The 15,762-nt window shown below is 45.4% G+C and overlaps 1 protein-coding gene across 1 annotated transcript in view; it reads right to left on the bottom strand.

Annotated features, from left to right (window-relative positions):
- Window positions 1-15,197, bottom strand: part of TTC28 (tetratricopeptide repeat domain 28) — a 131,287-nt gene extending 116,090 nt beyond the window's left edge. Inside the window, exon 1 of the mRNA XM_087754629.1 lies at window positions 15,076-15,197. Coding sequence (XP_087610755.1) covers window positions 15,076-15,102 — 27 coding nt within the window. The 5' untranslated portion in view covers window positions 15,103-15,197. The remainder of the gene's footprint in view (window positions 1-15,075) is intronic.
- Window positions 15,198-15,762: the final 565 nt, after the last annotated feature.

The raw sequence follows: 15,762 nt of genomic DNA, 5'->3' as shown, positions 1-15,762 counted from the left end.
AAGTGCTACAGCATGTTTACAATTTTATTTCACAAGATGTAGATGTCTTATCCCCTGAGCAGGACAAATGAAGCAATCCAGCTTCGAAGCCAAAATGGGAAAAAGGCTCAAAAAAGGCACGGCTCTCCAGAGCTTCCCAACCTAGGCGGTAACACTTGCCATCCTGAACCCCAGCACACTCCCAAAGTCATTGTGAAAATTCAGAACCACTAAAGAATCACGATTACCCCAGAAGTTCTTGATTAGCTTGTAGGAAATTTGAGTAATGTACAATATGGAGATCATTGGGTTCAGAGAACACTTTCACATAAAAACAAGGGTGCAAGAGCTTCAACATTCTTGATGCAGGATCCAGTCAACTGGCAGAAAGGCAACTGTTGTTAAATAGTTAAAAAAGGCTTGAAATCTTGCCTATTCCCTCAGCATTGAAACTGATACCACACAGTACACAACAATCAAAACAGTAACTATCCTTGAAATTAATTTGCAGTATGAACAGTCTATCCCTTCTTGCCTCAACTCTCTAAATTATATTTGTCAGAATGTTATCTTCCCCAAGTTTATGTATTATCCCGTAACAGAACATCAAGTGAGCTCTTTTGAATCACTGAACTGTACAAAATTTCCATTATCCTAAGTCTCACAAGACACTAGCTTTTTAAAAGGCAAGGTGGGGGGGAGGGCAGGGGGACAGGGTGAAGGAAAACAAACATTTCTATAGACTCTGAAGACTTCTATAGGAGTTTATTAAAAAAACAAACAAACAACCAAAAACACACAAAAAACCAAAGCCACAAACAAAAGACCAACCAACCAAACACAAAAACCCTGCTTCTTTCTTAAAAGACAGTAAAGGCAAGGTATGACGTGGTCCTAAGCTTAAGCTACAGTGTCAGGAAAAAGTACATATACTATTCAACACTAATGCCTTCAGCAGTCCTGGCGTAAAAATGATAGGGCAGACCCAGATCCAACAGCTATCAAAGATGATGGGAATTTCTGTGCTAACTCAGATGAGTTTTAGATTGGACTGCTGGGCTGAAATTGCTGCTGCTAATTGCTCAAAAGATAATGCCAGTTAGCAAGGAAAGCAACACACAGACCCCACAAGATGCTTTTAATTTCTGACAGCTACACAAAGTACAGAATAAATGTTCAAGAAAAACATATAAAATTGACACCTGTACTCAAGAAACTCATCATCATACAACCAGCCACATTAAGATGTGTGACACACTGTGACCTAACGCTGAAAGATTTTGCCAGTTCTAATAGCTGGCCTTACCAACCTTCACTGTGACAGAAAAGTGCACGACCCGAGTGCTGGGCTACATCCCGAACACTGCAGAGCAGGTCACGCTGTTTTTAACAGTGGGGACACTGAAGATTTCAAAGTATCAGGTACTCATTCACAGTCATCAGAGCTAAAGCACAGCTGGGGCTTATGCCCATATGGCAAATTTCTCTCTTTAATATAACTTTGATACTGAGATGTGTTAAATCTTTGATTTTATTGGCAGATGCTGACTGTATTTGCCTAACCTCTGAAGCCTGCCGATTGACAGTATTAATGCGCTTTTTAATGGATGAAAAGGGAAATGACAGCTTTTGGCTCACTTTCAAGCACATTTCTTCACTGCAAAATACCCTATAGCTCAATTTGCTTTTCATACAACCTAAGAAATCTATTCTTTATTGTGTTATTAATGGCTGGTGGCATACTGAAGAAAACAGGCGCTGGATAGGAATGCTTACTGAGGGAGCTACTTTACTTCCTGAAAGGAAGATGTTTCCTTCCTTTAATTTGAGCTGCATTGATCCGACCTCAGAAAATCCCAGACAAAAGTTAAACATTACTTCAAAATAATTTCTCAGCTCTTTCTACATCAAAGTTTCCCCCTAGACTTTTCAAGAAGAGCAGCTATGCTAACAAGAAGCTACTGGTCCACGTGGCAGAGGTAATTTGCATGGACTGCTGTCCAAAATAATACCTTGAGGGCGGAGGGACTGCATTGTACACGTGAAGGAAACTGTTCTTTGTTTAAACGCAACAGCAACAAAAACCCGCAGCTGATGAGCCTCACCCTCACGATGGAGATTCAGCTGAAGGGAGAATGACTGTGCCTTCTCCAATACAACTCCTGCTGCACACCCTTCAGCTGCTTTGTGCCCCACTGGTTTATTACTAGTGCAATACTGCATAAGGCCCAACAAAAAACAGGGCCGTGTTACTCCTGGCACTGAACATACACACAAAGCAGTAGTAGACATACATCACTTGTGGCTTAAGGAGAGAAAACATGCAGGACACAGGGAAGAACAGAATACAGAAGCAGAACACTGTCCTGGTCAAGAACTGCATCCCACTAAGACTTTCTTCAGCAGCAGGAAGTGAACTGGCGTTAGATAAAAGTGTATCAGTTAAAACGGATGAAAAGTAGAGAGGAAAAGACCGTACAATCTCCAAGGTCAAAGTTCTGCTTTGCTCACCCCTTTCCCAGGGGGGCTAGAGGTTGTGTTACTCCAGCTACCAAGCTTCTGTGAGATTAGGCTGCCAGGTAGGGTCCAGAGAACATACAAGGCCAACTGGACAAAGCTGGGCAACACAGCAAGAGACCACAGCACAAATCTGCCTTACACAGTCTACTGCAATTGAAGCATAAAGCAGGCACTACAGATGGTGCACCCTGCCCAGCACAGCTTTCAGAACTAGGCCTGTACAACGCAGGTGTAGACTCTGCAACCTGGCTGCAGGTCCCAACCACATACCTCCTCTGGAAATCTCCAAGTCACCTTCTCCATCTGTGTGCCTGTCTTTCATAAAACGAGAACAACTCAGATTGGAAGAGACCTAACAAGGTCATCTAATTCACTTCCCCTTTGTCTGTTTGTTAGCCTCAAGCTACTTCTTTCTTCATCCGTGTACTCAGGTCCAGCTGAGACCGTGGTGCAATGCTGAAATGATTGGGGGAGGGCAGGAGGAGAGGCATAAGAACAAAATAACTACTGGAAAATGCAGAAAACTCTGTAAACAACCTAGGAGCCTACTGTAGCTGTATATGCAACTACCTCTGCTACAAGCAGTGTGATTATCAGATCAGCAATTACAGAAAATACCAAGATGCAGCAGTATATGTCCAGATTGTTTGAGCTACCTTCAATTTCCAGTGGATATAAATCTGTAAGGAAACAAAACCGTTAAAAAATCCAGCCAGATTTTTTTAGTACCCAAGCAAATTGGGACAGAACAATCTTAAAGGCTCGCTAGGAGCATAAGGAATTTCTCTGACAACATAATTTGTTACGGACATCAACAGCAAACTGGGACACATCTCTTTGGAGACAGGAAGGAATTTCCTATAATACATTTATGTGAGTCCATTGAAGAAATAGGTTAAACTTTAACAGAATCTCATAAAATGAGAAGTCTGATACAAAAGATTCTCCCTCCTTTTCTACTGGCTGATATGCGAAGTTCCATCAGCCCCGTGTGGGCTGAGTTTTGTTGCTAGCCTCTGCTCTGGTCACAGAGCATGCTGTCATTATCAGGACTCTCGAGGTGGGGAAGGCAGCACTGAACCTTCTTGTTAACCTGTCTGGAAGCCTACCAGTCATCCTCTACCCATCCTTAAGTCAACAAAGAGCTATTTGCTTTTTTGTGTCCCTGAGATAGTCCTGGGCTCTGAGCCTAATTATGAATCTCATTTTACTCTATGAATGTCAACCATGATGGCAACTGTTGTCTGCAACATCCATTTTACAGCAGGAGCCTGACACCTTATGCAGGCCTAGAAGCCCGTGACAGGGCAAAGAGGACTATTAGCAGAAAAAGAGCCTAATCTAAAAGAGCCTAATCTAATTCAACAATAGCTGGCTGTGACAGTGGCCACTTATTTTGCAAAACTTCCTATCTAGAAGGCAATAGCAAGAACAGAGGCAGAGTTTTAAAAGAAAACTGCTTTTCCAAACACAGAACTGATTTGGTTATGAGAGGTCTGGCTGGCTGTCCATGGGACTCCAAGCAACCAAAGCTCACCGGCATGATAAGATCGTAACAATGGAAACCGTGTTCCAAAGTCTGTTGCTTTTCAAAGTCCTGTAACTCTAGCGTCTTCTATGGTAACAGGACTTGTGGCTAAAAAAGTCCCCACTACGCCAAAACTCGTGGCTTTATGGCCCCTTGGTACTTCACAGGTGTCATTAGGAAACCAGAACTCCCACTGCCAGGAAGGCACCAGGGACATGCCAAGAAACGAGCAAGTCTGGGGAGAGAAGACACTGTGGTATGCAGTCCATGTTGTGGCAGAGTGGCAATGGGGTTTCTCTGCCCAGATAGCTCAGGTATGGGTCTGCATCTGAGCAGACAAGAGCTAAGATTCAGAACTCAGAAATTCACGAAAGGGCTCTCCAACCATAACAGATTAACATTTCTATGGAAAATGGGATGGTGCCAAGTCGTAACAGTCTCTGTAAAGTCCTAGTTAACATGCATAACACAGATGGATATTTTATGTATCAGCCTTCTAAGTCCCTCCTTCCTGCCACTTAAGAGTAAAAATAGTAGAATGCTTTATGGAGGTTAATTCATGGCTGCTGAGGTGCGATTCCACTTTAAGAGAAGGCAGAATTGCTAGCCCCTTGCAGTCATCCATATGGGAGGCGTGTGGATAGTCTGCCTTAGCGGTGTTTGCTGAAGGAAGTTAGGAAACAGCAGGTTTGTCAGGGAAATGTGGATACTTGGCAGAATACCAATGGAATTACTTTTCCTTCCATTCCAGACTTAGGTTTCAAGGTAGATGAGCTGGTATCATCACCTGGCAGGTTACAAGATAATCATAACAGAAAAGAAAATAATAATGACAAGGTAAAAAGAAAAACACGAAAAAATCTGGAAGAAAAACAGCACAGTTTACCATGAGATCAGACACTTGTTTTATCACTCTGATGGCAGTTTAGTTCAGAATGTATTTTGGCATGCTTCTTTACAAATACATAGCATCTGAATTAATTTGAGGAGGCGGCAGCTCCTAGAACTGCACGATTTTATTTGGGCCCTGTACCAGCAGAGCTGTCCGAGAGAAGGGCCTCAGCTGACCAGCCCCATGCAGCCAGGTTACCCCCCAAGGCTGCTCAGCCACTTTTACACCACAGAACCCAGACTGAAGAGCCTGCCTCCTCCAAGCTACACATGTGCCACGAGGTGCGGCAGATACAGACCTCCACCCGAGCAAGACCCAAGGCAGACTGGCATTCAGCCACACTGAGCATCTCTACACTCAAGCCTCCCTTGCAGCAGCGCAGCAAAGACTCCTCCTCTGCCTGCTGGGAGCCAGCCTAAGTCTGCACTGGTTAGTACCGAGCCAAACACAAACTAGTTCATGGATGGGTGTCTCTGCATTAACATCTTCGGCTTACCGGGGAGATGTAAACAGCCCGTTTGGACACAACACTGCAACCTGAGGTACGCAGCCTCCCCAGAGCACAGTGGGAGACACCCACCTAGTTCTCCAGGCATCAGCTCCAGTTCAGTTCACTCACTAGTCGAATACCAACTGCTATATCGGGTCAATAGCAGCCAAACAACAGTTTGTGTCCTGGAAAGATTCAACTGATTTGTATGCTAACTGCAAGAAGTGCTTTTACAAACAATTTTCCATTAAAAGGACAGAAATTATTTGCAACTAAAGCCACAAAACTTAATTCTGATGCCAGAGCTTCAGACTAGGCTATCCCATAAACATTCCCATCTCAGCTGTATAGTTTTGTTCCAGTGTAGTGTACATCAGGCCAGAAACTAAACAAGCCTAGATCTGGGTTATTAAAATAGCTGAAGTCACTGAATTCTTCGTGCTCCCTGGAAAGGCATGTAAACATAGCTTGCAATTAGATGTCACACTTTGGTTCATCTCACAATCCTAATTTACCCCATTAAATGTAGCAAGCTAGTAAATAATAAGAATACAAGAAACAATAAGCATCTTTGATAGGAAGAGTCGCATTTCCATACAATGGAAAAAAAAAAAACTTTTTTGAAAACATGACTTACTACTCATTGTCCAAAAAGAAATAAATAAATAAATAAATCACACCAGTTAACACCAAGGCTTGGGCCCCCAAGGAGCCCGGCACCACCAGAGTCGGTGGCCACTTCTACGGGCTGGGCCGGGGCAGCACTGCTCTGCTCCCCCGGTAGCCTGATGAGCTGCCGAGGAGCCAAGCCCCCTGAAACCAAAGACGCTCTCCATGGGTTCGCTCCCATGCAGCCCAGCCGCTGGATCAGCTCCCTGCGTAACGGCAAGAGTACCCGTGCCAGCCCCGGGGCGAGAGGTGCTGCACAGCCCAGGAGGGGTCAGAACGATGGCAGCATTCGTCTTGATCAGCTCAAGCCACACAGCCTTGCCTTTGGGGGAATGAATCTGAGCTATACTGATGGAACAATCCGTACAGCTTTAATAAATATTCCAGGACAAATGCTGCCACCGTTTTTTAACTGTGGCTAACCAAAGAGTAATGTTCTTGGAGACTATTCCAATTAAACTGATGACACAGTCAGGTATTTTATTATTAATGAAGTCCCGGTTTTCTCAGCACAGGAGAAAGCAATCAGAGAACACTTCCCTATTCATCACTCCAAATCTTTCTAAGCCAGCATCCTGGTAAAAAAACTCTGCCATCCTAAGCTACTGCTGTTATCACACACTAGGCATTTCTCTAGCCTAGTTTTGGACCACCTTGTTCACCTCGCCAAAGGAATCCTTTCCCACTCCTCCACACACATGCTCTCCTTCCCAAATACTCTATGGCTGAACCAGTCCATCCAACCTTATCAATAAACTGTAGTTTCACTTTCCTTGTATTTTGTCAGATTTGTACGCCTAGCTGTTCCTGTCAAACCAGTATTCCAAGTCTCCAGTTAAATATACTTAGCCATACAAGCTGCTGCTACTCTTACAAATTGACCCAGGAATCCCTGTTACGAGGGTCCATTAACCAGAGCAGGGGATATATTTCTGCTTAAATAAAGTACCACAAAGAAGAATATTACAAATATGCTAAAAAGCACTCATTTCATTTGGCAGCTGAGGACTCCATTTTTTCCATGTAACGTTGAGAAGTGATATTCAAACTTGGCTGAAAGACTCCAAATCATGAAATTCTTTTTCCAGTGTTCAATTCAAATACAGAAATCTGATAAACACATTCAAATACAGCAAGATAATAAACAATGCAGAACAGCATCTACAAAGCCGATTTGACACAAGTTTGGTGCTCTGCAAAAGACGACAGAGACATCGATCTTTACGTAAATGGACGCTCTGTAACGCAGTGCCAAGCAAGGATGTAAGCCTTGCCGAGAGGCAGGTTGCATGTATTTGAGCATGGCACTGTCCTGATTACATGTGAATGCCGATTCTGCATGCAGGCACAGCGGGTTCACATCCTCACCAAGCAGGTGAAGAACATGTTGCACTGACGTAGAAAACACTGCCAAGTCATATCCATTTCCTTGCCCCATTCGTTTACTTTGTTACGATCTTCTCCAGTTTGCCCTGCACTGAAGAGGCTTCTTGCCCGTACAGCACACAAACCATATTCGAAGTTTCGCTTTGACCTGGCATCCATGATTACCAGAACACACGTGTACAACGTGCACATCTTGCACCTTTGTTGCAAGGAATAAGTTCTTACCTTCGCTGAATATCACATCCTCTTCTTTCACCCGCATCCACATCTAACTTTCTTCTTGTGCTTCTGCATGCTCATTTTTAACCTCTTTTGTCAGCTCTTGAAATAACAGACCCAGTTTAAGAGAAGCTTTGTGCATGTTATTGATTTTTCTTCTAAACCAAACTAAGTTTTAGTAGAAATTCAAATGGATAAGCAGGATTAAAAGGGTGATTTTAGATATACCAGAAGGTTACAAAGCCCATTCACAGCAATGAAGGAAGACTGTGTTAATCTCCTAAAAGGATTCAAATGCTGCAACTAGAGCAATTCAATTTCTTAACAGGAATAAATTAAGACAATTTCCCTTGCAGAAATTTCCATAATTACAAGTAATTATCTTCTACTCCGAAATTCTCCAGTACAGCACTTACTGCAAAGAGTATTCCTATCAAATGCTCTATTTAGGAAATATAGGAGGAATTGTTTCTTGATAAATTGTACGTTGTCATAACATTGATTAACCCACAGTTCTGCTCTGCCAGAATACGCATCTATCTTTGACGATAACAACACAAATCACCAATCCCTACCTGATGACCCTATCATTAGGTTATTATGAAAGCCTAAAAGATACAGCCTTTTAAAAGTACATGCAGAGAAGAGGAAGAATAAACCACATCCACAGATTAAGTCAAAGGAAGATCAGGCTATAATACTGCATTGTCCAATGAACTTCTTTTCTGCTGAGTAAAATCAAAGGCTCCAAGACAGCATTTTGATGCACATTCTTTTCCAGCAATAAGGACAAGTATGGCAACAGCTGCTGCAGTATTTGTAAAAACTGTATAAACTCAAACAAAATACCAGAGGTTACAGGAAACCAAGCTTTGCATTTGTTCTTCTTGTGCACAAGGAAAATGTATGTCAGGAAAATGTAATGTCAGTTATTCACTGTTTTTCATAAGCAAACATGTACACTCCCACATATCTTGTCACCAACCATGGAGAACAGAGACTGCTGGGCTGCTGCTGCCTCTGCACCTCCCTGTTGCCATAATAGCCCCGTTTATACTCTATTCCTAATCCTGTGCTGCTAGGGCACAGGCTGGGGTTCCAGCAGTACAGCAAAATGGAGCCTGCTCTAAGCCCATGACAAGAGGTAGCACAGTGTTCACTAAACTTCTGCAGTACCTGAAAAATCAGTGATGGATTGAGCTTGCTTGCAGCATTTTAGAACATCGGTTTTCAAACAAAGCTTATTAGAGCTCATGCTCTACCCAACAGCTAAACAGTATTATCAAAGGGCCAATCTTTACCACATTGCAAGACCCTAAATATTCACAGACAGGTGGAAGTCGGTAACCCATACAGCAGAAGACCCTGAAACACAAGTACCAGAGATGACAAAAGGCAACAGCAATCTGATAGCAAAAGACAAAATGATAATGTTTTGAGGGGCTGTCCCCTCAAAAATTGCTTGGTCTTTACTGTGTTCACAGTACGGAAAGAACATTTGCAAAACCAAGCAGGTGTCACATCATTTTATTACATCTATGAGACTGAAAGTCAAGATTGTAGAAACTCTTATCATATATTAAAAACTTCGGATAACGCACTGTACTTACAAATTGCACATTACATCCCATCAGAATGTGTGGCGTACGGGGCAAGACTGATCAGGACTTCACAGGTTTTTCTACTGGGTCTGGAAATACACAAATCAGCAGAGACACCGCACTAAGCCCTGTTCCCACCTAGCCAGCTTTCCTCTTGGGGAGGTACCCTCACACGCTCCCCTTCTGTGCAAAATGGAGATTACCAATACCTTTCACGGCTCATCCACATACCACACCACAAAAGAACAACGCTTATGTGACTCGAGAACAAAACAACAAAATCAATTGCCGAGTATTAATTTTTTTGTTCTGAAATTCTGTGCTCTTTCAAAAGTCTCATTTACTACTGCACAAAACACTTCACAAACAGAATACAGTACTGGCAAGCTCTCGCTGTCTCACCCATTCTCCACTGAAGCATCCAGGACCCACAGCAATTTTAATCACGGCTGAACAACCAGTATATTCAGGCAACACAGGCTACTAAATTGTATAAATGAAAAATAATATAAACTTAAGCAGCCAAAACTTTGCTAGTAATGTGTTGAAGTTAGATAAAACCTTGTTCCAGTATTTGACAACCTTCGTGGTAAAACATTTTCTCCTTGTACCTAGTCAGAATTTTCTACATTCAAAGTTTTATCCATTGCCTCTCATCTGCCCCACACACCTCTGATGAGTCTCTAAGTTTCCTCTACACCCTCTCATTAGGTGCCTCCCTCTGCTCATACAGCCCCAAAATCTCCTCTTAGTCTTTTCTTCTCAAGGCTTTCTCCTTCAAAACTACAAACAAACAAAAAACCAACCAACCAACCAACAAAAACCCCACCACAAGGCTACAACCTTCAGAAATCTTGAGCAAGCAGGCCTCCTGCAGTCACAGCTTGGAAAAGTTTGGAGACGACGTTTACCCTGAGAAGTCCAAAAAGCAAAGCCCTGTGATTGGCACCTAGTTCAGCCGCAGAGCCTCCACCTCCTTAGACCTGACAGCTTCAGAAGAAGCTTCTTCATTCCAGGTCGCTGTTAGAGGAAAGCAGGACAGAGCTCTGTCATTCTGCAGAAAGACGAATTACCAGCTCAGATTGCTATAAATTCAGGCATAACATCATTCTAGAGCCAAGTACTGCATGGCCTTAAATGGAAAAGATCTGCCATATTTAGCAGGTCAGGAATACTATCCATTTTTGTTTATTTAAGCACATAAGAGGGTAGATTTAGATTTTAAAAGCCTCTTAAGAAATATGAGATAGGAAAGCTTACTGTGAATGCTTTAAGTGCTCTCTAGCAAGTGCCAGTCACAAAACTGGGGGGAAGAAGCAGGGGTGGGGAAGGAGGAGGAAAAAAAGGAAAGAAGAAAAAAGAAATTAAAGAAAAAAAAAATCAGTCTGTTTATTTTCACCTAGTATGAGCAGAATTCTGGAAAACAGGTTTGATTTTTCAGCCTGGGAAATCAGAGCATTTGCCATATCGGTAAATCCTGATGCAACTGATCCCACTATTACCTGTGACCTACTGATCTGTAGAGAAGGGAACCTAAGGGTCAACTAAGCTCATGCTCCTTTGCAGAAATTATCATCTTATAAGTATTTCGCAGTCCTTCTTTCTGTTGTGTAGCACAACTCATTTCACCACCTAATACAGAGGGAAAATGTTCCTGTTACACAAGCAGCCTGCCAGGAATCAGTCCATTACAACCTGTGACATTTTACAAGCGATACAATACAGATTGCATTCACCGCATTTTCCCAACAGTGCTTCTGCATAACAGGCCACACAACCACCATTACTAACAAGAATAAGGTCACGAAAAGATACTCCACCGTTTCCAATGAAATTAATAGAGACTGTCTCGTGAACCCAAACACCTTCTATGCAGACTCCACTTCAACTTTAAATTGCACAGGGAGTAAACGGCTCCTCTCCATCCATGCAGAAGTGGATGCGTATGCCCAGATTAAGCAGCAGCATGGATAGATGAAGCCATGAATTGCGGTGCACAGTTACAGGCTAAAAGGAAACCTAAAACAGGGTCTGAGCTTTCGGATCCTACTGGTACACTTTTTAAAAACGACAGTGACCAAGATGAAACACTGTTACATTCTTGAGTACTTATTTAAAATCCTAATGGAGCACTTAGACATCATAATACTATAGATTCAGACTTCAAAAAAAATAATATAGAGCTCAAAGAGAATAAGTTATGACAGAAATATAATAAGATTTGCATGAATTTACTAAGAGCATTTTTTTTCTGTACTACAGGAAAACTGAAAAAGCTATTTGTTTATAGAGGAGTTAGTATGAATACTCTTACTGAAATGCTTTTGTTAAATATACACAACTTTTGCATGTCAGTAACAAAGGGATATTGCAGTTCATCACTGTGTTGTTATTGATGATTTACTGAATCCTTCATGAAATCTGCACCTGACACAGCCAGTGATTTCAGGTTTTGTCTAGCATTCAGTCATCAAAACCGAGTAGCAAATGACTCCTATATGCATTTTTTTTTAGTATCTAGAACAGTGTCTGTGATCAGACTTCTTAAAAATTTACCACGTTGCTCCTGCATAACAAACAAGTTACATACAATAAATTTGAAGCGTCACTTTTTTCAACTTGCTGGCTTTAATGATTTTGAAAGGAGTGCTCTCTCACCTGAACTCCAGTATTCCAATATGCGATCAGAAGTATAATGACTTTTTATTATTATTATTATATTATTATTATTCACGGAAAAAAGAATCTGCATTAGCAAACAAGAACACACCACCATCCAAGCTATTCTCTTCTTCCCTCAGCCGAGAGGCTGCAGCAAATCCTAGTCAACGATGGGTCGGAGCAGCCTGAGCTGAGCCCGGGGCAATGAGATCCAGCAAAAAGCACCACAGCACAAACCGTTTCACTCGCCAGGGAGCCAACTGAGCTGGCATCCCTAGGACAGTACACATGGCACACTCATCCTTCCAGGAAACCATACCCCGCAGCTGAAGGAAGCTTCAAAAAGAAGTTGTGGTAAGGGATGGACTGGAAAGAAAGATGTAATTCCTGCAGCCTGAGCCACTCAACATATTAACATGGCTAATTTTATGCTTTTCAAAGAATATAATCAAAATAACTCATCAGCCATATCTGTATCCAGATAATGTATAATTTAATTACCAGCCTCCTGAGAATTTCTCACTGCAGTTGTGCTCACCCTAACACACTGGACATCTTATGCTTGAATTTTAGCCTGGCTTCCCAAGGAAATAAACAGGCTTACGGAACGCACGGGCAGTCCACCTGTCCGCCCACCCCAGCTCTGACGGCTTTTGGGCTCACTGACCGTTTGCCAGAGAAACGCATTCCAGTGGCCGCGGCTGCCCAGGCCACCAACACGAACCTTGCTCTGAACCAGCCACCTGCTCGACAGAGATGCCGGGGGAACCTGAAGGGAAACGGAGTCAGAGGCAAGTCGAAGAAATCCACAGGAAGAAAGTCTTTATTAGTTCTGGTGCTTGTGGAAAAATTCAGTAATTTGCTAAACTTAGAAAAATATACGTGGTTTACAACAGAAAAAAAAAATATTTCAGTCTCACGCAAACTCCTTTTTTCATTAGCTGAAAGCAAGGTAATGCCTTACACGCTACAGGCGACAGTTGCATCTTAGCATCACCAAACAAAGGAGCTAACTCCAGGTTTACACACAGGACTAATAAACCACACGCGATCCTATGCTGCACAGTTTAACAGTTGTAAAAGCAAAAATCTCCCAATGAACAAAACACCGTAAACATTTAATAATTAAAAAAAAAGTGGGTAAAGCAAAAGAACATGAGTACAAATCTAATAAATCAAACAAGACTCCTAATTCGGTACAGCAGCACAGGCGTTTGGTTTTTATACTGACAGCTCACGTATTTGGATATTTTAACAGGGAAGGGGCAGGCAAATCGCTTCTCAGAAGCCACTTTCAGAAACGACGAACAGCTATAAACAGCCAAGGGCTACAGGAACGCTAGCTACTATACTGTCTTTCTCCTTTTGTGTCCTATTAAGAAATGGAGCAGCAGAGCCTTCTCGAGCGGTTTGCATGAGTCATTTTCTTGAAACTGCTCTGTAAAGCACATGACTGCAACACTACAAAGGCACTCAGGCCAGGCCAGCAGAAATTCTGGCTACATTCACGTGAGTATGCTGGCAACACTGACAAAATAACCTCTGCTGAGATTTTACTGGTACTACAGTTGAAAACAGAACCTATTCCAACACGAGCATAGTTTCCATCACATCATAGCAGGAGTAGGAATTATTTTTTGCTCAGACTAGTAAAATGCTTGACAGTTTAGACAAATTCAGCTATCGTCCCCACCTTCTACACAATCAAATTTGGTTGCCCAAAATCAACTCAATTTGGACACAGACGGTAATGCAGAAAAAAAACCCTAACCATCTGACATCGTGATTTAAGCACAAGCGGGTGAGCCAATACTGCAGAGTGAATCCTGACACTCGAAACGGAATCTTCCAGAGCTGAGGAGTCCAGCCAGCAGCCAAGAATAATATTTCAGTGGTTCAGTCGATACTGCTGTAACCATGGCCTGGAGGGGTTTCCATAGCCATAACCACAGGAGCGACTGCACATTCAGTTGAAAATAGTAAAAACAGACATTTAAAAATCTATAGCTTGTAGACATCTTAAAACCAGTTCGAAAGGAGGCACAGAGGGGCTTGAAAAACGCACAGATGCTCCCATTGAGCTTGCCCTTCATCTGTTTATCCTGCTGAAGACACGATTTGAAATAAGAACTCTGCTCGCTAGAAGGAATTGCCTGCTTGAAAAAAATAAGGAACAGTTTCAGAACAGCTGAGAGATGAGGTGTCAGTGACACAAAGCCTGACAGATTACCCAGAGATGCAGTGGCAATACACACTCCAATCGGGACATTCTGAAGCACCATTTATTTCAACGTCTAGCACTCAAAGCGAGAGATGCTCAAACGGCTCTCATGCGTTTCACATATGATTTCTATTTCTTCCCGAGTAAAACACAGTATCACACATCATGCTACAAAGAAAGAAGGAGCCCTGCTGATTCAAGCAGGTTTTTCCAAAAGAAAAAAAAAAAAAAAAGGAAAAAAAAAAGAAAATAAGAAGTATAATAGTCCACAGCTGCCAGGAGCAAGAGGTCACTGCTGAGGAGGGGCGGCACAGCACATTCAGTTTGCTAGATTTTCCCTTAAAAGAATGTCAATAAAAAGCACTGCCAAGCGTCTTGGAAGAGGAGCGTCCTGCCAGGCGTCGAACCGCTGCAGTCACGGCACGGACGCCGCGCACACAAGCCGAGGACGCCGCCGGGCACCGGCGAGGCAGCGTCCGACCACGCGCGGCCTCTCCCGCCCAGGCACGCCGTGCACCGCCGCCGCGGACCGGGCTCTGTGAGCGCCGCTCCAGCCAAGCAGCCATATTAGGAAGCGGCCTGAAAACCAGACGGACTGCCCGCCACCGCCCGGGCCCCGCGAGGGGCGCCGGGGCCGAGCGGAGGGGACGGCGGCTCCGCAGCCCGGCTCGGGCCCCGCGGCGGAGCCCGCCCGGCCCGGGCGCCCCTCGGCGCCGCGGGCGGGGCGGGGCGCGACAACCGCCGGAGGGAAAAGAAAAGTTCGCGACGCCTCCCGCGACGGCAGCGGCCGCGGGGGGAGACGGGGAAGCGCGGCCCCGCCGGCCCCGGGACGGGAAGCGGGACGGGGTCCGGCCCCGCCGCTCAGGGGAGCCGGCCGCGGGCCCGGCCCTGCCCCGCCTCGTCACCCACCTTCTTCCGGGGCTGCCATTTCATCATATTTGTAGAGCGCGGACGCGGAGCATCAAGGTCTCGCTTGGGTGCCGGCGGCGAGCGCAGCGGGGCCGCAGCCCGCGGTCATGCTGCCCGGCCCCGCCGCCGCGCCCGCGGGAGAGGAGCCGGCCCCGCCGCGCGGGCCATAGGAGCGGGGCTCTCCTCAGCCGGCGGCGGCCAGCCCCGCCGCAGCGCTGCGCTCCGCCGCGCCCCGCCAGCGCCAGCACCGCCTCACGCCCGCGGCCCGCAGGGAGCCGCAGCTCCCGGGCGCATCGTGCGCGGCCGCCCTAGCGCCGAGTGTGCGGCGAGACCCGGCCCCGGCCCGGCGCCGCCCGCGGCTCCGCCGCGCACGGAGACAGAGAGGGGCGCGGGCGCCGGCAGAGCCCGCCGCGCTGCCGGGAGCCCCCGGGTCCTGCCGCCGCCCCGCCCCCTGCCCCGCCCCGGGTGCCGAGGCCGCCGCAGGCCGAGAGGCGCGGGGGCCTCCGGGCCAGCAGGCGGCCGCGGCGCACAAAGGCGCCGGTGCCGCCCCCCGCAGGGCGCGGAGGCCTCTCCCCGCCGCCGCACTCGCGGCATCGCCGCGGCCCGGCCGGGGGTCCCGTACCCTGCGCCTCCCCTCCGCGGCCCCGACCCGGCTCGGGTGGGGGGCCGGGGGGCGGCGGGGCCGCG

The sequence above is a fragment of the Nipponia nippon genome, unplaced genomic scaffold (assembly GCF_047370975.1).
Source record: "Nipponia nippon isolate SJK-2023a ecotype South Korea unplaced genomic scaffold, ASM4737097v1 scaffold_18, whole genome shotgun sequence".
In the NCBI taxonomy this organism is placed as follows: domain Eukaryota; kingdom Metazoa; phylum Chordata; class Aves; order Pelecaniformes; family Threskiornithidae; genus Nipponia; species Nipponia nippon.
Note: the sequence above shows the minus strand (reverse complement) of the source record. Positions and strands in the feature narration are given on the sequence as shown.